Below are 24,318 nucleotides of genomic sequence, written 5' to 3' on the forward strand. Positions count from 1 at the left end.
CATGCAAAAAGTGAACAAGAATGTGAAATTTGGTCAGATGCTGAAATGGATCCTGGGAACCACACATATGAATGACTTCCTTTTAAAGCCAATTCCTAACAATCACTAAAAACAAAACAAGACTACAAATCTCTCAGGGACATCTGAGAACATTATTAATGATGTTACATATATCATAGAAAGCAGAGGAATAGGAAATAATATGAATTTTTAAAAATACAGTTCAACTACATCCTGATTCCTGTCATCAGCTCTATATTGCAAACTGCCACATCAACATGGTAAATTAGCAGATGTATTGGCAAACTTCAAAAGATCTTTTAACACCTGTTTTAGGGAGACCAACCACCTTATATTAGCCCCTCCGCACATTTAGAAAACAAGATTCATTTACCAGGTCCGCTTAAATCTTAAAACATGAATGCATTCGGTGATAATTTTATTTTGCAGAGTAGAAACACAAGGGAGCTTCTAAATGTTGGCTCTCATTATACTTCCAATTATTTCAATTATTTCAGATTATGCATAAGGCAATTTCTCCTTTGACAAAATGCTGGATAAAGATATCCAGGGGAATCTAAATAGCAGCAGTCTTTGTACATATGGTAAATTATGTTCTTGGGGGGAACAAAAAGCTCTAAGTTAGGGGATGTAATATGAATTTGATTTTCTTATGGAGACGCTACTATAACAGAGTCTTGCATAACTGAACCTAATCTGAACTTTATATATAATGATTATAAACATCTAATTTAATCAACCATTTTTGCATTATTTCAAACATAATTCCAAAAAAACAAAATGGCAACCAAAATAATAAAACCATGCCTACTATGATTCCTGCTTGATTTTATGATAAAAACCAGAAATGGCATAATCAGAAACACAGAAATAATAAATCTTTCTTTGGGTCAACATAAGATGTCCAGTTAGCCTACAAACCAATAAACGTTTTCTAAAGGATTTTCTTACTTCATAGGAATGAGTGGCTTTTCAATAGCCATGTTTGTCCTGCATGACCTTGGGCCCTGATCATTTCGGATAGAGATAAATTCTAACCTAATAGAACTATCTTTTCACAGAACTAAGACTTTTGGGGGGAAAAAAGGGTAACTTCACACTTTTTGAGAAAATATCATTTTTGCTAAGCTTTTTTTAATATTAAAGGCCTAAAAGATTTCCAATTCTCTTAAGATTCCAGCTCTTCAAAACCACCAGCTGTTCTTTGAACACTAATGAGAAGGCGCTGGAATCTTTAAAAAGATGAAGATAACCAACATTTACTTTATCAGCATTTTTCCATCCACCCTTCCATCCCTCAGAATGTGAATTCACACCATTACAAGCTCCAAGGCTCTGAAATAAACAGTGGCCAAACTGAAAGACAATTAATTATGGTGTATACATGAAAAATTTCCACCTCTGTTGCAAGGCTTACGTTACCTTACATATTATAGTAATAAAGGAAACTGCACTCAGTCTCATGCCTTCTTGATTTGTAACCAGCTACCTCCTGGTACCAACTCTCAAAAGGAGGTTGGCCATCCTCTAATACCTCTCTTTTCTAGTTAACACCAGTATGTTTCCTTTCTTAAGGCTCTAAGGATAAGCCTTGGTTTAGTCCCCCATCTTGTGTGGAATATATTTACTTTATTTTTTTGGTTTGCCACCTGATATTTTAAAACTTTTTTTTTTTAAAATATTTTTAAATTTAGAGAAAAGCTGCAAAAAACAAAACAAAACAAAACAAAAACAAGCATGCCCATATGTACCTTACCCAGCTTCTCCTAATACTAACATCTTATATAACCACAGGATAATTATCAAAACCAGGAAATTAATATTTGTACAATATTATGAATTAAACTACAGATCTTATTCAAATTTCATCAGTTTTTCCACTATCATTTTTCATTTGTTATATTTACATTCCTAATCAATTTGGGGATTGTTGTTATGTATGGTGTGACATATGGATCTAATTTTGTCTTTTTCCAAAAAGCTATCCAATTGTTCACATCAGTATTATTTGCAATAGTCAAAAGATAGAGACAACCAAATATCCATTAACTTATGAACAGATAAATAAAATGTGATATATCCATACAATGGAATATTATTCAGCAATAAAGGAGACTGAAGCACTGATATATGCTATGACATAGAAAAACCATGAAAACTATGCTCACTGAAAGAAGCCGATCACAAGAGACTACATTGTCATCATTTTTTTAAAACCCTGCAATTTCAACTCATATGTCCCTTTCCACCAAGGGGTTGTTAATAAGAGAATTTATTAATATCTAGGTAATAAAGGCTTTCCTCTTTTTTGTTTTTGTCGGTAAACTATGGCTTTTAGCATTAAAAAGTGTCCTTTAAGGGCGACTGGGTGGCTCAATCAGTTAAACATCTGCCTTCAGCTCAGGTCATGATCTCAGGATCCTGGGATCGAGTCCCACTTTGGGCTCCTGACTCAGCAGGGAGCCTGCTTCTCCCTCTCCCTCTGATCATGCTCTCTCTTGCTCTCTCTCAAATAAATAAGTAAAATTTTTTTAAAAGTGTCCTTTAGTATGTTTAATGCTCTGTGACTTACATTCTATGTTGTCTGGTATCAGAATGAATCACTACCATTCCTTTTTGTTTCCATTTACATAATACAAACAGAATTCCACCTTTGGTTATCTTTTCTTTTTAGAATATTTGACTCACGGTTAGATATAGGTCTCTGATACAGTATACTTGGGTTTTACATTGCAAGTCAAATTCTGAATCTTTTTCTTTTAATAAGTAAATTAAGCCCATTCATATTTATTGATAGGACTGATATGTTTAGTCACACATCTATCATGATATTTTATAACTGTGAATTAAAAATTCTTGTTTCTTTCCCTAAAAGAGGCACAGATTAGTATTTAGGAAAGTTTATTTATTTTTGTTCTAGTGGTTGCCTTTGTACTTGCATTTTTAAATGTCCTTTATTTTTTTTTTTAAAGATTTTATTTATCTTTTTGACAGACAGCGATCACAAGTAGGCAGAGAGGCAGGCAGAGAGAGGAGGAAGCAAGCTCCCCGCTGAGCAGAGAGCCCGATGCCGGGCTCGATCCCAGGACCCTGGGACCATGACCTGAGCTGAAGGCAGAGGCTTTAACCCACTGAGCCACCCAGGCGCCCCTAAATGTCCTTTATTTAACTATTCACCATCTGGTTACTACATTTCTCTTTTGGTGAGGGGTATTCTTTATCACCCACTTATTGTCTAATCAAAAATGATTTTTTTCTATATTCCTCTTTATCCCTTCTCCTCCCATTTTTAAAGTTACATTATTTCACTTTGTCACTGTACATATCATTTGTGTGTTAGTCTTCTTCTACCGTGCCCATCTCTCTTCTACTCTTACATGAATATCTATATGTATTTAAAGGCCATGATCAATGTTAGTCCTATGCTGATAATTTCTCTGTCACTGGTTAGGAATTCTCTGGTATAGAGGTCAGCATATTTTTTTCTGTAAAAAAACCATAAAGTAAATACTTAGGTTTTATGGGCCATATGGTCCTTAATTGCAATTACTCAACCCTGCCATAGTGTAGCATAAAAGCAGCCACAGGTGGCATGTAAACAAGCAACTGTGGCTATTTACCAATAAAACTTTATTTACAAAAACAGATGGAAAGCCATGGTTTGCTGACCCCTGCTCTAGTACATTCTTTAAGAAAGACTGATAAATGCAGGACACCCTAAATTTTTATATGGTCAAAACCGTTTCAGTATTACTTTGATATCTGAAGGAGAGCCTGGTTGTATACAAAATCCTTGATTTATACCTTATTTGAGGGTTTCTGTTGTTTTCTTTTCTTTCTTTTTTTTTTAAAATGCTACCCCTTAGAACCCTCCTACAATGTTGGTGGGAATGCAAGCTGGTGCAGCCACTCTGAAAGACAGTCTAGAGGTTTCTCAAAAAGTTGAAAATAGAGCTGCCCTAAGACCCAGCAACTCCACTACTGGGCATTTACCCCCAAAGATACAAATAAGCAGTGATCTGAAAGGACACCTGTATCCCAAAGTTTATAGCAGCAATGTCCACAACAGTCAAACTATGGAAAGAGTCTAGATGTCCTTTGAGAGAGGAATGGATAAAGGAGAAGTGGTATACACACACACACACACACACACACACACACACACACCCCACACCCCACAATGGAATATTATACACTCATCAAAAAAATGGGAAATCTTCCCATTTGCAAGGATGTGGATTGAACTAGAGGGTATTATGCTAAGTGAAGTAAGTCAATCAGAGAAAGACAATTAGGGTAAGAGAGGAAAAAAAAGAAACAAGACAAAACCAGAGAGGGAGACAAACCATAAGAGACTCTTAATCACAGGAAATAAACTAAGGGTTGCGGGTGGGGAGGGGGTACAGGGATGAGGTAACTGGATGATGGACACTGGGGAACGTATGTGATGTAATGAGCACTAAGTATTATATAAGACTGATGAATCACATACCTGTACCCCTGAAACGAATACATTATATGTTAATTAACTGAATTTAAATTAAAAAATATTAAATGCTGCCCCCATTATTGTCTCCATTTGTAGATTTTTAAGTTTCATGCTACTCTAATTATTTTGCCTTTGCAAGTTATTTGATCTTTTGACCTAGGGCACTTGAGTAATTTATCTTTATCCCTGAAATCTAAGAGATTTAGTCTGATATGTCTCAGATTTGATCATTCCACATTAATTTTCCCAAGTACCCAGTGAACTCTCTCAATGTATAGATTCAGGTCTTTTTCTATTTCTGTAATTTATTTTTAAATTATAGTTTTAAATATTATCTCCTTGTTATTGTTTTATTTCTGGGACTCTGAAAAAATTTTTAAAACGACTTCTTTGCTTATCTTTGATTCTCATTTCTCTTGGACCTGAAGGGTGGCAGAATAAGGCACTCCAAAATATGCTACTTTAACATAAAAATTATTTTGAGTTAAAGCACTAGAAAAAGAGCAAATCAAAGAAAAACATATTGACCTTTCTTCTTTTTCTTAAAAAGTAGGATATGAAATTCCCAAGTGAAAGATGTTCTTCCTAAACCAGAAGGAAAGCAACATTCTTATGAAGGACCAGAAGCTGAGAGCAAAAAAAAATTTGTGCAAACAGACCTAGTTAAAATAATTCTTACCTTCCTTTAGCCTCCTCACATAGTTTTTCTCAATTGCTTCTCTGTTCAACCAACTATAAAAGAATGTGGATTTGATCATTCCTTTGGGTCCTCATTCCTTATGAGGACCTCCGTGTTATGTGAAACTTATCTAAATTTATATGCCTTTCTCCTGTTAATCTGTCTTAGCGCGGTTTCTCAGAGCCAGCCAAAAAAAAACTAAGAAGACAGAGGTAAAAATCTGCCTCTTCTTCAGACTCTTATTTCCTTCTTTATGTCGTTTTCATTTTCCTGGTTATTTCTCTGTGTATCTTTAAACCCCTTATTAAATTTTCATTAGAGTCTATTTTCAATTGGGCACTTTAAAATTTATGCTTCATTTCTAAGACCATTTTGTCTTCTTTCCATTTCCTTAGTTCAATCAACTGCTTTTTTTATTTATCCTGGTTTTTGTCCATGTTGCATTTCTGACTCACAGTTGTTTTTCGTATCTTCAAATGCTTGATGTCCTTAATTCTGTCTGGAGTGTGAACTTACACTTTTCTTTTGCTTCATGGTCACTGTGCAGAGGATTTTCCAGAATTGGAGGTTTTGATTTTGTGTTTTCTGATTTTCTGCAAAATTTCTCTACTGACTTTCTTTTTCTCATTTTTATGATATTGGAGTTTTGTTTTTTTAATTATCTATTTTGAAAGGAGCCCTTTTCTGTCAGCCTAGCAAAAGCCCACGTACTTCAGTGGGTTTTTCTGTCAGTAGGTTTGTTTTGGTGGTAGGAAAAGAGCTGTTGAGTTTTCTGATTATCTGATTCTCTTTGTCTCTTTGGTGAATCCTAAATCCACCCCTGTGTTCAACCTGCTTTTCTTTTCTCCTTCATGTAACTGCTAAAAAAGCACTTCTTTTCTTTTTTTCCCCTCCTCCAGAAGCTGTTTTCCCCTCCTCCAGAAGACTGCCTCAGTTAAGTAACGTTTACTCTTTTAAATTATTACCCTTTAAACTGTGCCTGTCTTTTAAAATGTTATACCTGGTCCTATATGTCACCTGACCCTTTAAATCACATGTACTTTAAAATCTCTTTCCTATACTCCACAAGCTCTGATCTGCTTGGACATTTTTCCAGCATTTTAAAATTTAGGCTGGATTTAACTTTTCTAGTGGTCATTCTAAGTGGTCTAAAATCACCCTTAAGCACTTTTGCTAGCCTCTGTCTTCTGTCTTCTTTGTAGTTTTTCTTATTCTGCTTTTGCTCACAAAAAGCCTTATGGCAGAGTGGAGGTGGGAGAGAAGTATAAGGAATTGAACACCAGAACTTGATTTTTTTTCTATTTACTCACAGTTATTTTAACTTTTGGCATTGTCCGTCTCCAAATATGTGTGGAGAGCTTTCATAATTGGGAAGTTGTTTCATATTGTTTTCAGTTTGTGAGATGGATTACTACATAGCTACCATTATTTTCTGCTACCCGGGAAATGTATAGAACACTTTTTGACTCTCCAGAGGATGGAGAAAGAGCAGGATGCAAATTTTTCAATTTAAAAAATGCCCAGTTTAGGGATAAAAGCAGGGCTCCAGCTGACTGTTGCCAAGAATGTGGCAATATGAGAAGAAAACGTTTAATTCTGTGTATCCAGAGTCCAACTCAGGCTATAACTTCTCTCACTGTCTCTCAACACCTGCCAAGGCACAGCTTTTGTTTTTGTTTTGGGGGCAGAGGAAGGACACAAACAAAGTGTTTTATAAAACTAATAAAAAGCATCATATCCAGCCCAAGCCCTCAACATTATGAAATGAAAGAAATAATTAACAAAAGACATAATATAAGAAACCCTTGTACATCCAGAGCAAGTTTAGTTTAAATGGATTTTTAAAAGTACCTAAACACTAACTAGCAAGGTACACTGTAGGTACTATCACTGGGTTAAAAAAAGAAACAATAGAGTCAAGAAAAACTGAAAATACAGCAAATGGTTGAGCTAGCTCTACTATCATTAAACACAATTTCCTTTCCATTTCACACAACTCTAAAAGTAAAAACAAAGCCACAATCCATTTGCTTCTAGAAACTACTCTGCAATTTGTGACCTGAACTGCTGACAACATTTAGCAGACAACTAAAAAATCTGGGGATGAAGTTTTATCATAACCTAACATATTTCATTTCCTCCCCATGCCACCCACCCATCCTCAACAACTTTGACTTCAAAGATAGAGCATAGTGGTAAAATGTGATACTAATTACATTAATTATAAAAATGGTCACACCTTGCCTTTATTCCTTACAAAGTGCTTTCAGACAGTAAGGGTAGTTATTCTCCTACTACAGATATGAAAACCAGGGTTAAGTCATAAAAAGCCAACGATGACACTAAAATTCTAAAACACATGAGAAATCAAATCCTAAATAGCACAATATTAACAACTGGAAGATTGAGCAGCTGCAGACAAAATTAAAATTATGAAACAAATGAAAAAGACTTAAGGGCATGTGAATTTCAAATTCTCAGAAAGACTTTTGAAACTTGGTATCTTGGAAATAAAAAATATATATCCACTGAAAGAAAACTCAATAATGGGGATAAACACCAGAATGAGTGAATTGGAAAACCCACTACTGGGAAATTTATCTTGAATTCAGGTATATATATTTGAAAAAACATTTAAGAGACAAAGGAGAATAACTTGAAAGACTCCAATATATGTCTCATAGGAGATAAAAAGAAGGAAATGGGAGGGAAGGGATAATGGAAATTTACTATACAACTGTTAACAACTTTCCAGAACTAATTAAAAACAGGAGTCCTCAGATGAAGTGGTCTCAGAGTATTAGGAAGAAAAAAATTTTTTAAATCTACACCTGGACATCACTATAAAAATACAGCACATGAAGTACAAAGATAAAATCGTACAGACTGGTAGGAAAAAAAGGATAGATTATCTTCAGAAGAATAGCAAATAATTTTACAACAGCTGTCTTATCAACAGAAATAGATGGCAGAAGGAAATGAGTGATAGATCTTCAAATTGAAAAGAGGTACAGAATGCTATACCTAGCTTAGTCATCTTTCAAGACTGTGAACAAAATAAAGACATTTTAGACACAGAAAGACTAAGAGAGTGTGCTATTCATAGGCTGTCAGTGAAAGCAATACTAAAGGATATGGGATGCAGGAGAAAAACAAAAAAGCATGACAACTGATATGTATGTATGTAATGAACATTAAAATCCTTACAATTAACTAATTTATTTGTTTTTAAGTGAAACAAATAAAACAGTAGACAATAATGGGGAGGATGTGGTGTGAGGAGAAAAATGTGCTTAGTAGAGAGTTAAGGAACATGTTGAGGAAGACACAGAGAAGAATGATCCTGAGCTCACCTTGTGCCATGGATCCACCAAGGCAAGTACATCCATTATAATGAACTCTGAAAATAAAGACAGGCAGAAAGGACCTTCCACACCTAGTCAGGGGGAGAAGTCCACAGAGAAAAGAGTATGAGGAGCAGAGACACTGTTGGGAACCAAACCCTGGATGACTACCCAAAATCTGGAGGGATATCACAAACAAGAGAAGTGGGGATCAGACCTACACTGGGCACCCCCACCCTGGGGATCTACACTGGGAAGATGAATCCCCATAACATCTGGCTTTGGAAATCAGTGGGGCTTAAATCTAGGAGAGCTAGTGGGTGTAATGAAATTGAGTCCCCACCCTTAGAGAGCTCATGCTATACTCAGCCTGAGACACAACAGAGAAGCAGAAGTTTGAAAAGTGCCTGGGGTATAGGTGACTAATATAGACTAACTTACATCCATGCAAGAGGGGCAGGGATCTGTAGGAAACTTCTCTAGGCATGTCCATTTCTCTTGCTCTCCCCCAGCCTACCTAGCCAGATGTTTGCAGAAGCCAGTTCTAACACTATCCATCTACCTTGCGAGCACCAAATGCCCCACTTGACATTCCCTAGCAGACTCACCTCCAATGTGACTTGTGCCCTGGGAAGGCAGGGAAGATAATCTCACACAACAGTGTGCCCACAGTTCCAGCAGCTGGGCAGATCTCTCAGCTTCCTGTGCAGAGACTAAGACCTGCCTTCTATATACCTGCAGCTGTGGCAGAGTCTAATTGCACATAGCCAGGCTAAGGACTGGCCCCACCCACCAATGAGCCCATGCTGTTGCAGACAGGTCTCTCAACAGTGTAGGGAGTGAACTATGCCTAGTGTGCCCACAGCAGGCAAATCAGTTTACTGCAGCCTCCTGGGCTGAGCTCCACCACAATAGGAGGGCAGACACAACTCAAAAAGGGACCACTGGAGCACCTGATTCTGGTGACTGGGGGGATTGCACTACAGGGCACCAGAGGAACTCTTCTATACAAGGACACTACTTTCAAAACCAGGAGATATAGCTTATTCACCTAAAATACAGAAAGAAACGCAGAGTTAGACAAAATACAGAGACAGAGGAATATGTTCCAAATGAAAGAACAAGACAAAAATCAGAGAAAAAGAGCTAAATGAAATGGAGATAAGCAATATGCCTGATAAAGAGTTCAAAGTAATGATCATAAAAATACTCACTAGACTTGAGAAAAGAATGGATGAACTCAGTGAGAACATCAACAAAGAGATGAAAAATATAATAAAGAAGCAGAGCTGAAGAATACAATACCTGAAATGAAAACTACTCTAGAGGGAATCAACAGCAGATTACAGCATGCAAAAGAATGAATCAATGATCCAGAAGATAATGGAGACCAACCAAGCTGCACAGTAAAAAGAAAAAAATAATAAAAATCGAGAAGAGGTTAGGGGAACTCCATGATGTCATCAAGCATAATACCATTCACAATATAAATAAGAATGACCAAAGTTAGTAGAAGGAAGGAAATAATAAAGATCAGAATGGAAATAAATGTAATAGAGATGAAAATAACAGTAGAAAAGAACAATGAAAACAAAAGCTGGTTCTTTGAAAAGATAAACAAAATTGATAAGCCTTTACTAGATTTATCAAGAAAAAAATGAGAGAACTCAAATAAATAAAATCAGAAATAAAAGGATAGAAATAACAATCAAAACCATAAAAATACAAGGAATTATAAAAGAATACAATGAAAAATTATATGCCAAGAACCTGAACAACCTAGAAGAAATGTATAAATCTCAAAACACACAACCTTCTAAAACTGAATGAAGAAGAAATAGAAAATGTGAATACACAAATTACTAACACCAAAATTGAACTGGTAATCAAAAAACTCTCACCAACAAAGGTCTAAGACAGATAGCTTCATAGGTGAATTCTACCAAAAATTTGAATAAGAATACCTATTCTCAAATTTTTCCAAAAAACAAGAGAGGGAGGAAAATTTTCAGATTCATTCCACAAGACTAGCCCTACACTGATACCAAAACCAGACTATGACACTACAGAAAAAGAGAACTACAGGCCATTATCTCTGATGAACAGAGATGCAAAAACTCTCAATAAAATATTAGCAAACCAAATTCAATATACACTAAAAGGATCATTCACCCAACCAAGTGGGATTTATTTTAGGGATGCAAGTGTGATTCAATTCAAACACATTCATAAGTCAATGTGATACACCACATTAACAAAAGGAAGGATAAAAAAATCATGCAACTATCTCAACAGATGCAGAAAAGCATCTCACAAAATACCATTCATGATAAAAAATCTCAACAAAGGAGGTTTAAAGGGAAGATACTTCAGCATAGGAAAGGCCATATATGAAAACCCCACAGGTAACAACATACTCAATGGGGAAAAGCTGAAAGCTTTTTCTCTAAGATCAGGAACAAGACAAGGATGTTGTTCCTTTTATTCTACATGATATTGGAAGTCTCAGCCGGAGCAATTGGATAAAGAAAAAAAAAGGCATCCTTATTGGTAAGTAAGAAGTAAAATTTTTATCATTTGTAGAAGACATGATACTATATAGAAAAAAACTCTAAATACTCAACCAAAAAACTACTAGAACTAATAAATAAACTCATTAAAGTCACAAGATACAAAATCAATGTGCAGAAATGTTGCATTTCTATACACTAATAATGAAGTAGCAAGAGATCGTTAAGAAAATGATCCCATTTACAATTGCACCAAAAAGATTAAAATACCTAGGAATAAATTTAACCAAGGTGAAAGACCTATTCTCTGAAAACTAGAAGGCAATATGAAAAAAAAATGAACATGGCATACATAAATGGGAAGATATTCCATGCTCATGGATTGGAAGAATTATTATTGTTAAAATGTCCATACCACACAAACCAATCTGAAGATTCAAAGCAACCCCTATCAAAATACCCATAGCACTTTTCACGGAACTAAAACAACCTGAAATTTGTATGGAACCACAAAAGACCTCAAATAGCCAAAGCAATCTTAGCAATCTTGAGAAAGAATAAAGCTGGAGGTATCACACCCCCAGATCTCAAGATATATTAAAAAGCTCTAACAATCAAAACAGACACAAAAACAGGCATAAAAACAGACTCAGAGCAGTGAAATAGGATAGAAAGCCCAGAAATAAACCCATGTATAAATGGCCAATTAATTTATGAAAAAGGAGGCAAAAATATACAGTGAAGAAAACAGTCTTTTCAAAAAATTGAGTCAGAAAAAGCAGACAGCTACATGCAAAAAAATGAAACTGGAATACTTATGACTTTTAAAAAATAAACTCAAAATGTATTAAAGACCAACCTGTGAGACCTGAAGCCATAAAACTCCTAAAAGACAACATAGGCAATCATCTCCTGGACATACCCTTAGCAGTGTATTTATGGATATATCTCCCCAGGCAAGAGAAACAAAAGTGAAAATAAACTACTGGAACTATATCAAAATGAAAAGTTTTTGCACAGCAAACAAAATTGCCAATAAAATAAAAAGGCAACCTACTGAATGGGAGAAGGTATTTGCAAATATATATCCAACAAGGAGTTAATATCCATAATAAATAAAAAAAATTTACTGAACTCAAAAAACCAAGCAATCCATTTAAAAAGTATGCAAAGGCTCTAAATAGACATTTTCCCAAAGACATACCAAAGACATACAGATGGCCAAGAGACAAATGAAAAGATGTTCAACATCACTGATTATCAGAAAAATGCAAATTACAACCATAAGGACACATTACCTAACACCAGTCAGAATAGCTAATATAAAGAAGATAAGAAATAATAAGTATTAGCAAGGATATAGAAAAAAGGAAACCCCCCTGCACTATGATGGGAATGTTATTTGGTCCAACCACTGTGAAAAACAGTGAGAAGTTTCTTCAAAAAATTAAAAATAGAAATACCATATGCTCTAGTAATTCCACTACTAGGTATTTACTGAAAGAAAACAAAAACACTAATAAGAAAAGATATATTCATCTCTACATTTATTGCAGGGTTATTTACAATAGCCAAGATGTGAAATTAAGCCAAGTCACCAATAGGTGAATGGATAAAGGAGTTGTGGCTTATATATATAATGGGATATTACTCAGCCATAAAAAAGAATGAGATTTTGCCATTTGCAACAACACGGATGGAAAAGAAACGATTATTTTAAGTGAAATAAGTCAGAGAGAGAAACACAAATACTGTATGATTTCTCTTATATGTGGAATCCAAAAACAAAACAAAACAAATGAACAAAGAAAAACAGACTTTTAAAAGAGAACAAAGTGGTAGTTGCCAGAGGGGAGATGGTTGTTGGGAGGCATGGGCGAAACAGGTGAAGGTGACTAAGAGGAACAAATTTCCAGTTATAAAATAAATAAGTTACAGGGATGTAAAGTACAACATAAGAAACATAGCCAATAATATTGTAGTAACGTTGTATGGTACTTACCCTTAATTGTAATGAGCACTGAGTAATGTATAGAATTACTGAATCACTACACTGTATACCTGAAGCTAATATAATAACATTGTATGTCAACTATACATCAACAATAAAATATAGATAAAATGTTGATAAAACTCTTGCCTGTTTGAAAGAAGTAAAGATAATGAACAATTTTGTTTTTGCTACAAAACTATCTATTCTATATATTTTAAAATTTTAAGAGCAACCACTACCAAGAAAAAAACAAAACAAAAAACCCTGCACACTATTGCTTCCAAGAGAGCAAAGGTTTTTTTTGTGTGTTTTTGTTTTTGCTTTTGTTTTCAGGATGAAAAATATCAAGATAACAGAGAATAATATGAAAAAAGGAAGAAAAATATGACAACCAAAAAAATGCATACTATTCTCATCACACTCTAATATGCAAAGATGGTATACATAATTCCCACTATATTAGAAATTACAATCATGTAAGCTGATTTAACACATCTATTTAAAATAAAAATATCAAGAACTATGTCTTCTGTTTGCAACGCTCTGATTTCTGCTTAAAATATTAGTATAATAGCAAGACTTGCTGAAAAGCATCTGGCAGTTCAAATGGAAATATCTGAACATTTATTTCCTTTACAAATAATACCTAAGCTGAAGTTAAATGAGAAGAAAACAATAATTAAAGACCAGAAGGAAGAGAGTCAGAAACATTGGGAGTATGGACAAATGAAGTTGTTTATAAAGAATTACATATGTACAGTTGTAAAGAGACAAGAAAAGGCTCCAGCACCTAAATATCACTCTGATCTTTTTTGGGGGGAGGGTGGTGAAGGGCAGCAGGAGAGGGAGAGAGAGAATCTAAAGCAGGTTCCATGCCCAGGATGGAGCCCAGCGTGGGGCTTCATCTCACAACCCTGAGAACAGGACTTATGCAGAAATCAAGAGCCAGACGTTTAACCAACTGAGCCACCAGATGCCCCCCAGTTAATTCTTTACTCCAATTTAGCTTGTGTTCTTTCATTACAGCTTCAGACAATACACCAGAATTCTTCTGTATGCTACAGATTAATGCAACTGCCTTGTACTGTTAAAAGCTAACTCCAGATATTAACTGCATGAAGCCTCAGCTGAAGCTACAGACGTACCTTCCCTGCCATTCCCACACAATCAATCCTCTGCAACCATCACTCCCAGCTTCTAAACTAGTAAGAAGCAACATGCTGGTCTTTATCTAAAGGGATGCTAGCCTTAGATTAGACGCCAGCCTTGCTTCTTCAGGGGGACTTAATTCATAAGCTTTCACAGTACTGTGAATCCTTTAACCACTGAAACTTAGCATTAGTGGATTTCTAAGAAATCTGAGCTCTAGACAGGTGAGTGACTTGTACCCCATCATACTGATGCAGGTGGAATAGCTCAGAACCCAAACCCATCTCTCACCTCCATGCCAGGGCTTTTCCCCTGTGTCACTTTTAAGGTCTAGAAGGGCACGTTTGGAAAGGACAATAAAATAACTTCATTTCTCACAGTCCCTTTGGCCTGGTTCCCCAACACCTTTCCTGTTCTAAATCTCCTCGCTTTGCTGCAGCTGTAAGTCGTTGCTAGGAGGGCTCATGAGAGGTTCTCGGTGGAGGCTTAGAACAGTGCCACCCTCCAATCCATCATACCCTTGAAGGTTGGCATCATTCCCAGACTGTTCTTTCTCCCTCCCATCAACAAAGCTCTAGTGAACAACACACTAGCTTCTTCCACAGGAGAAGCAAGTTCGGTCATTTCAATTATGATACTACTTTATTTCTAAAAGCAGACATACAGCTTTAGCCACCTTTCCAAGGAAGCAAAACCTGCCACTAGGAAGCCACCTGACTGAACCACAGCTGTGCTAATAAGTATGTGAGAAAGAACCAAGTACTCTCCTTAATAGCTCCAGGCAAGGGGAAAGGGTCACATTTTAGGCAACTTTCTTGGAATAACCATATTTACAAATAAACGCAAACGCAAAAGCACTGGAAAATTCTTAAGCCACAAATGTTTGAGTGTGGACCAGGATCCAGAGTCAGACAGAGGAGGTGAACCCAAAAGCGGAAGAAGACTGAGGGGAGGGTGGAAGGCTGTCCAAAGGAAGCTTTCTTCCCCTTCCTTTTCTCTGACAGACAGCCCATCTGGTGGGGATTGTCCCATGAAGGAGTGACCTGGGTCTCTCAGGCAGGAAGAGAAGGCCAGGCAGATCTCTAGTCTCATCATTCCCGATCTTTCCTTGGGGCTATTAGGAACATCTTGTGACATGGACTTCATTCTCTTGGAGAGGAAAGAGAAACTACATAACGTGGCTTTATCTATGCCTTTCTTCAGTGAAATACTTTCAGGACATCCAGGAGAAACCTAGTCCCTTTAAGGAATAAAGTTGTATTATTCAGTCTTGGTGAATAAATTAGGAACAGCTGGGAAGAGACAAAATGACTCTGTGTACATCTACTTTAAAAGGAACATTATAATCTAATCCAGACTCCTCAATGTACAGATAAAGAAACCAGGACCCATACAGGTTACCTAACTAGACCAGCGTCACAAGTCCAGCTGGTGGCAGATCTAGCAGTACAAGCCACCTTGAGCATCCTTCCTCAGGACAAATGACTATCCTACCAGACCATACCGGAGAGAGGACTCCAGAGGTTGTAGATCGCCGTGAGAAGGAAGAAACTCAGACTGGGAGACACTGGGATGCTAGACGTTCATCCTGAATGACAGCGAGATGACTTACACAGGCAACTGACACCTGGATTCTACAAAGCACCCCAGTGTGAAAGGGAGAGGTAACGGAAGAAGAAAAAAAAGGAAAGAAGAAATACAAGCTTCTTGATGATTCATTTTACTTCAATAAGTAAACTTCAATAAGTGCAGATTGATAATGAAAAGTAAAGACAAGAGGAAGATAATTAACTTATTTGAGCTAGTGACCAGATTTTCATCATAATTAAAAGATTTTTTTTCCCTTAACATTCACTAGGAGTAGATTCTATTATCATGTAAGTGTTTTTTATCTTGGTTCTGGAAAACCTTTATTAGAAACACTTTGGATGTTTGTTAGAATACAGATTCCTGGACTCTCCTTCAAGGTTACTGACTCAGAAACCTGAGTTTCAAAAAGCTTCCCATGGATACTGACAGATAAGAATCAATACCAGTCATAACCCCATCATCACAGAATTAGACAGACCCTATTTGTTTTCCAGCCCTCCCCATACCCACTTCAGAGCAGAAGTGCAGACCGGGAGTGCACTTGGAGCCTGCCAGGCCTTGCCATCAGGCCTTCTCTCCCCACCATGTCAGGAAGGACAGATGGACTGAACTGGGCTAGACAGTAGTTGGTTTAATTTTAAGATTCTATTTTTTTAGGCTATGAGTATGCATTTCCTTTAAAGTTGGGACGGGGGGTGAGTTAATGTCCTAAAACAAGCAAAACAAGAGAGATTATTATTGACTTTCTGGGGCAAACCTCAATTCCTGCTTTTTCCAGTGAAGCCAAAGGCAGAGCACCCCCAGCCTAGTCAAGCTACCCAAACCCAAGTCTAGCAGCTCCTCAGATATAGACCAGTGTCAAGGGATGGCCTAGGAACTATGCTGCTCTGCTTACAACCCTAACTCCTTGGTAGGGACAGAAATCTGTGAGGAGCAAGGCACAGGGCAGGGAACGTGGGAAGGGCAAGCGGCCACTGGCTGGCTCTCTGCCTGGGCCCATCCTCCAAGCTCTCCTGAGAGTAAATCAGCATGGTAGTCAGGTAGGTAAAGAGGCAGAGGAAGGCAGAATCCACACTACAGAGCTGGATTAAACTAAGGATACCTGCTCATTTTCCCAAACCAAGAATGCCCTGCAGGGCAGAAAGGGATGAAGGAGGCAACATCCTTTTCACACCCAAATTGCTGAGCAATTCTCAGAAATCTGTTTTGAGGAGAGAATGAAAATAGAGCAGTAATCACTACCTTTGAGAACTGGATTGCCTAAATATATTGAGTAGCACTCAACTCCTGATTATCTCTGCCCACTGAGGACAAAGGAATCAGCAGGAAAGAAAGAAGGCTGACACTTCTCAGGACTTGAGGGTGCCAACACTACTCCCTTAATTCTCTGGAATGCATACAAGGATTACCACGAAAGCCAAGCACAAATTCTAGCAAGTGCCTGCCCATCTTTATGAAGGTCTATCTACCTCCTGTTAAGTCTGCAGCAAGCCCTGGACATCTGCAATGGCTTACTGCCTCCCATCTTATCCAGGTTTACATAATAATAGGACCTTTATATAAAAGTACCCCAAGGCCCTTTAGTAGTCTCCAGGAAGATTGTCTTTATGCCAGAAGATGAAGCAAAGGAAAGAGCAGAATACTGCCAGTATCTCATTCCCAGCACTTCCAATGAGGCCAGTTTTATACTAAAATGATTTGTATTTGGGTATGTACATTGGCATGTGCATTTTCAAAGCACACATAAAAAACACTAACAAGAATAACCCTACGATGCCGATGTTGGTTATTTACAGAGATTTCATTTTTTTTTTACATTTTTCTGCACTTTCCAATTTTTATCATGAAAGTCATGATCTTTTCATAATCAATTTGTAAAATGTTACTGTAAAAGATAATAATGGGGATGCCTGGGTGGCTCAGTTGGTTAAGCGGCTGCCTTTGGCTCAGGTCATGATCCCAGCATCTGGGATCGAGTCGCACATTGGGCTCCTTGCTCAGCAGGGAGCCTGCTTCTCCCTCTGCTTCTGCCTGCCATTCTGTCTGCCTGTGCGCGCTCTCTCTCCCTCTCTCTCTCTGACAAATAAATAAATAAAAAATCTTTTAAAATTAAAAAAAAGATAATAATGGCTATAATTTACCCAGAGATGAACATAGCATGCAAGAGAAAGATAAGAGCATTTGAGTAGTGTGGTGTCTGAAAGTAGATGAAAAAAAAGGCATAGAGATAGAAACCTCACTTTCTCTTCTCTGAAGCCCTTTATTGCTACTGTATTTGTAAAGTTCTCAGGCCTCTGCCTCACGATTTCTTGGAGCCCCTATAGATTATATATTTCTTAAAATGTTTTAAATTAAACCACAGCGTCCTTCAAACTACTCTATGATCAAAACTTTTTACCTGAGATGCCAATAAATGGCCAACTGATTAAAGCAAATTTTCATGTGTTACTTTCCTTCCCTCTTCTCTCATGACAGAGGTCTTAGCAGTAGTGAAAAAGCAGAAGGATGGAAGAATTATTTGTAAAATTATTAACTTCTGAACAACTGAGAGGTTGAATATAGTTTTTACATCATAGAAATGATGAAATCCAACTATCAGTGGATTTCTTAAAGTTAAAAATCAAACTACACACAGGTAACATAAATGAGATGATTCTTCTCTAATCTGTCTACAGGTCCCTTATTTAAGATGCTTCACTGGCGGAGGAGTCAAGATGGCGGAGAAGTAGCCGGCTGAGACTACTTCAGGTAGCGGGAGATCAGCTAAATAGCTTATCTAAAGATTGCAAACACCTACAAATCCAACGGGAGATCGAAGAGAAGAAGAACAACAACTCTAGAAACAGAAAATCAACCACTTCCTGAAAGGTAGGACTGGCGGAAAAGTGAATCCAAAGCGACGGGAAGATAGACCGCGGGAGGAGGGGCCGGCTCCCGGCAAGCGGCGGAGCAACGGAGCACAAAATCAGGACTTTTAAAAGTCTGTTCCGCTGAGGGACATCGCTCCAGAGGCTTAACCGGGGTGAAGCCCAGGTGGGGTCAGCGTGGCCTCAGGTCCCGCAGGGTCACAGAAGGATCGGGGGTGTCTGAGTGTCGCAGAGCTTACAGGTATTAGAACGGGAAAGCCGGCTAGAGAGACAGAGCCGAGTAGTGAGCTCTAAGCTCGGGGTTACCTTGAACCGGTCGCAGGCTCGGTCAGCTCGAAGCGCGGCTGGAGGCCAGGGTGACCGGAGTAATTGGGCGCTACTGAGGACGCGCTGAGGAGTGGGGCCCCGGGCTCTCGGCTCCTCCGGGCTGGAGACCGGGAGGCCGCCATCTTCATTCCCGCCCTCTGGAACTCTACGGAAAGCGCTCAGGGAACAAAAGCTCCTGAAAGCAAACCCAGCAAACCTGAGTGGATTACTCAGCCCGGCCCCGAGTAAGGGCGGTGCAACTCCGCCTCGGGCAAAGACACTTGAGAATCACTACAACAGGCCACTCCCCCAGAAGATCAACAAGAAACCCAGCCAGGACCAAGTTCACCTACCAAGGAGTGCACTTTCAATACCAAGGAGAGCAGCGGAATTCCAGAGGAGGAGAAAGCAAAGCACGGAACTCATGGCTTCCTCCCCATGATTCTTTAGTCTTGCAGTTAATTTAGTTTTTTTTTCTTTTTCAATTTTTTTTCTCTTCTTCTGATAAATTTTTTTAACTTTTACCGTTTTCTTTTTTAACGTTTTTAAAATAGTTTATCTAATATATATATATTTGTTTTCCTTTTTATATTTTTTCTTTATTGGTTTTCTTTTTTTTTTTTTTTTCTTTCTGAACCTCTTTTTATCCCCTTTCTCCCCCCTCACGATTTGGGATCTCTTCTGATTTGGCTAAAGCATATTTTCCTGGGGTTGTTGCCACCCATTTAGTATTTTACTTGCTCCTTCATATACTCTTCTCTTAACAAAATGACAAGGCGGAAAAATTCACCACAAAAAAAAGAACAAGAGGCAGTACCAAAGGCTAGGGACCTAATCAATACAGACATTGGTAATATGTCAGATATAGAGTTCAGAATGATGATTCTCAAGGTTCTAGCCAGGCTCGAAAAAGGCATGGAAGATATTAAAGCAACCCTCTCGGGAGATATAAAAGCCCTTTCTGGAGAAATAAAAGAACTAAAATCTAACCAAGTTGAAATCAAAAAAGCTATTAATGAGGTGCAATCAAAAATGGAGGCTCTCACTGCTAGGATAAATGAGGCAGAAGAAAGAATTAGCGATATAGAAGACCAAATTCTCTAATAAAGAAGCTGAGCAAAAGAGGGACAAACAGCTACTGGACCACGAGGGGAGAATTCGAGAGATAAGTGACACCATAAGACGAAACAACATTAGAATAATTGGGATTCCAGAAGAAGAGGAAACAGAGAGGGGAGCAGAAAGTATATTGGAGAGAATTATTGGAGAGAATTTCCCCAATATGGCAAAGGGAACAAGCATCAAAATCCAGGAGGTTCAGAGAACCCCCCTCAAAAGCAATAAGAATAGGTCCACACCCCGTCACCTAATAGTAAAATTTACAAGTCTTAGTGACAAAGAAAAGATCCTGAAAGCAGCCTGGGAAAAGAAGTCTGTAACGTACAATGGTAAAAATATTAGATTGGCAGCAGACTTATCCACAGAGACCTGGCAGGCCAGAAAGAGCTGGCATGATATATTCAGAGTACTAAATGAGAAAAACATGCAGCCAAGAATACTATATCCAGCTAGGCTATCATTGAAAATAGGAGGAGAGATTAAAAGCTTCCAGGACAAACAAAAACTGAAAGAATTTGCAAATACCAAACCAGCTCTACAGGAAATATTGAAAGGGGTCCTCTAAGCAAAGAGAGACCCTAAAAGTAGTAGATCAGAAAGAAACAGAGACAATATACAATAACAGTCACCTTACAGGCAATACAATGGCACTAAATTCATATCTCTCAATACTTACCCTGAATGTTAATGGGCTAAATGCCCCAATCAAAAGACACAGGGTATCAGAATGGATAAAAAAACAAAACCCATCTATATGTTGCCTACAAGAAACTCATCTTAAACCCGAAGACACCTCCAGATTTAAAGTGAGGGGATGGAAAAGAATTTACCATGCTAATGGACATCAGAAGAAAGCAGGAGTGGCAATCCTTATATCAGATCAATTAGATTTTAAGCCAAAGACTATAATAAGAGATGAGGAAGGACACTATATCATACTCAAAGGAACTGTCCAACAAGAAGATCTAACAATTTTAAATATCTATGCCCCTAACGTGGGAGCAGCTAACTATATAAACCAATTAATAACAAAATCAAAGAAACACATCGACAATAATACAATAATAGTAGGGGATTTTAACACTCCCCTCACTGAAATGGACAGATCATCCAAGCAAAAGATCAACAAGGAAATAAAGGCCTTAAATGACACACTGGACCAGATGGACATCACAGATATATTCAGAACATTTCATCCCAAAGCAACAGAATACACAGTCTTCTCTAGTGCACATGGAACATTCTCCAGAATAGATCACATCCTCGGTCCTAAATCAGGTCTCAACCGGTATCAAAAGATTGGGATCATTCCCTGCATATTTTCAGACCACAATGCTCTGAAGCTAGAACTCAATCACAAGAGGAAATTTGGAAAGAACCCAAATACATGGAGACTAAACAGCATCCTTCTAAAGAATGAATGGGTCAACCAGGAAATTAAAGAAGAGTTGAAAAAATTCATGGAAACAAATGATAATGAAAACACAACGGTTCAAAATCTGTGGGACACAACAAAGGCAGTCCTGAGAGGAAAATATATAGCGGTACAAGCCTTTCTCAAGAAACAAGAAAGGTCTCAGGTACACAACCTAACCCTACACCTAAAGGAGCTGGAGAAAGAACAAGAAAGAAACCCTAAACCCAGCAGGAGAAGAGAAATCATAAAGATCAGAGCAGAAATCAATGAAATGGAAACCAAAAAAACAATAGAACAAATCAACGAAACTAGGAGCTGGTTCTTTGAAAGAATTAATAAGATTGATAAACCCCGGGCCAGACTTATCAAAAAGAAAAGAGAAAGGACCCAAATAAATAAAATCATGAATGAAAGAGGAGAGATCACAACGAATACCAAAGAAATACAGACAATTATAAGAACATACTATGAGCAACTCTACGCCAACAAATTTGACAATCTGGAAGAAATGGATGCATTCCTAGAGACATATAAACTACCACAACTGAACCAGGAAGAAATAGAAAGCCTGAACAGACCCATAACCAGTAAGGAGATTGAAACAGTCATCCAAAATCTCCAAACAAACAAAAGCCCGGGGCCAGACGGCTTCCCGGGGGAATTCTACCAAACATTTAAAGAAGAACTAATTCCTATTCTCCTGAAACTGTTCCAAAAAATAGAAATAGAAGGAAAACTTCCAAACTCATTTTATGAGGCCAGCATCACCTTGATCCCAAAACCAGATAAGGATATCATCAAAAAAGAGAACTACAGACCAATATCCTTGATGAACACAGATGCAAAAATTCTCACCAAAATACTAGCCAATAGGATTCAACAGTACATTAAAAGGATTATTCACCACAACCAAGTGGGATTTATTCCAGGGCTGCAAGGTTGGTTCAACATCTGCAAATCAATCAATGTGATACAACACATTAATAAAAGAAAGAACAAGAACCATATGATACTCTCCATAGATGCTGAAAAAGCATTTGACAAAGTACAGCATCCCTTCCTGATCAAAACTCTTCAAAGTGTAGGGATAGAGGGCACATACCTCAATATTATCAAAGTCATCTATGAAAAACCCACCGCAAATATCATTCTCAATGGAGAAAAACTGAAAGCTTTTCCGCTAAGGTCAGGAACACGGCAGGGATGTCCGTTATCACCACTGCCATTCAACATAGTACTAGAAGTCCTAGCCTCAGCAATCAGATAACAAAAGGAAATTAAAGGCATCCAAATCGGCAAAGAAGAAGTCAAACTATCACTCTTTGCAGATGATATGATACTATATGTGGAAAACCCAAAAGACTCCACTCCAAAACTGCTAGAACTTGTACAGGAATTCAGTAAAGTGTCAGGATATAAAATCAATGCACAGAAATCAGTTGCATTTCTCTACACCAACAAGAAGACAGAAGAAAGAGAAATTAAGGAGTCAATCCCATTTACAATTGCACCTAAAACTATAAGATACCTAGGAATAAACCTAACCAAAGAGGCTAAGAATCTATACACAGAAAACTATAAAGTACTCATGAAAGAAATTGAGGAAGACACAAAGATATGGAAAAATGTTCCATGCTCCTGGATTGGAAAAATAAATATTGTGAAAATGTCTATGCTACCTAAAGCAATCTACACATTTAATGCAATTCCTATCAAAGTACCATCCATTTTTTTTTCAAAGAAATGGAACAAATAATCCTAAAATTTATATGGAACCAGAAAAGACCTCGAATAGCCAAAGGAATATTGACAAAGAAAGCCAAAGTTGGTGGCATCACAATTCCGGACTTCAAGCTCTATTACAAAGCTGTCATCATCAAGACAGCATGGTACTGGCACAAAAACAGACACATAGATCAATGGAACAGAATAGAGAGCCCAGAAATAGACCCTCAACTCTATGGTCAACTCATCTTCGACAAAGCAGGAAAGAATGTCCAATGGAAAAAAGACAGCCTCTTCAATAAATGGTGTTGGGAAAATTGGACAGCCACATGCAGAAAAATGAAATTGGATCATTTCCTTACACCACACACGAAAATAGACTCAAAATGGATGAAGGACCTCAAAGAGAGAAAGGAATCCATCAAAATCCTTGAGGAGAACACAGGCAGCAACCTCTTCGACCTCAGCCGCAGCAACATCTTCCTAGGAACATCGCCAAAGGCAAGGGAAGCAAGGGCAAAAATGAACTACTGGGGTTTTATCAAGATCAAAAGCTTTTGCACAGCAAAGGAAAGAGTTAACAAAACCAAAAGACAACTGACAGAATGGGAGAAGATATTTGCAAATGACATATCGGATAAAGGGCTAGTGTCCAAAATCTATAAAGAACTTAGCAAACTCAACACCCAAAGAACAAATAATCCAATCAAGAAATGGGCAGAGGACATGAACAGACATTTCTGCAAAGAAGACATCCAGATGGCCATCAGACACATGAAAAAGTGCTCCACATCACTCGGCATCAGGGAAATACAAATCAAAACCACAATGAGATATCACCTCACACCAGTCAGAATGGCTAAAATTAACAAGTCAGGAAATGACAGATGCTGGCGAGGATGCGGAGAAAGGGGAACCCTCCTACACTGTTGGTGGGAATGCAAGCTAGTGCAACCACTCTGGAAAACAGCATGGAGGTTCCTCAAAATGTTGAAAATAGAACTACCCTACGACCCAGCAATTGCACTGCTGGGTATTTACCCTAAAGATACAAACGTAGTGATCCGAAGGGGCACGTGCACCCGAATGTTTATAGCAGCAATGTCTAC

The 24,318-nt window shown here is 37.8% G+C and overlaps 1 protein-coding gene across 1 annotated transcript in view; it reads right to left on the minus strand.

Moving 5' to 3' along the window:
* Nucleotides 1-1,288: 1,288 nt before the first annotated feature.
* Nucleotides 1,289-24,318, minus strand: part of LOC111147609 (ubiquitin protein ligase E3D) — a 138,019-nt gene continuing 114,989 nt past the window's right edge. Inside the window, 2 exon segments of the mRNA XM_022503764.1 lie at nt 1,289-1,308; nt 1,311-1,377. Of these exon segments, the coding sequence (XP_022359472.1) occupies nt 1,289-1,308; nt 1,311-1,377 (87 nt within the window).

The sequence above is a fragment of the Enhydra lutris genome, unplaced genomic scaffold (assembly GCF_002288905.1).
Source record: "Enhydra lutris kenyoni isolate GAN:26980312 unplaced genomic scaffold, ASM228890v2 scaffoldscaffold17, whole genome shotgun sequence".
NCBI lineage: Eukaryota > Metazoa > Chordata > Mammalia > Carnivora > Mustelidae > Enhydra > Enhydra lutris.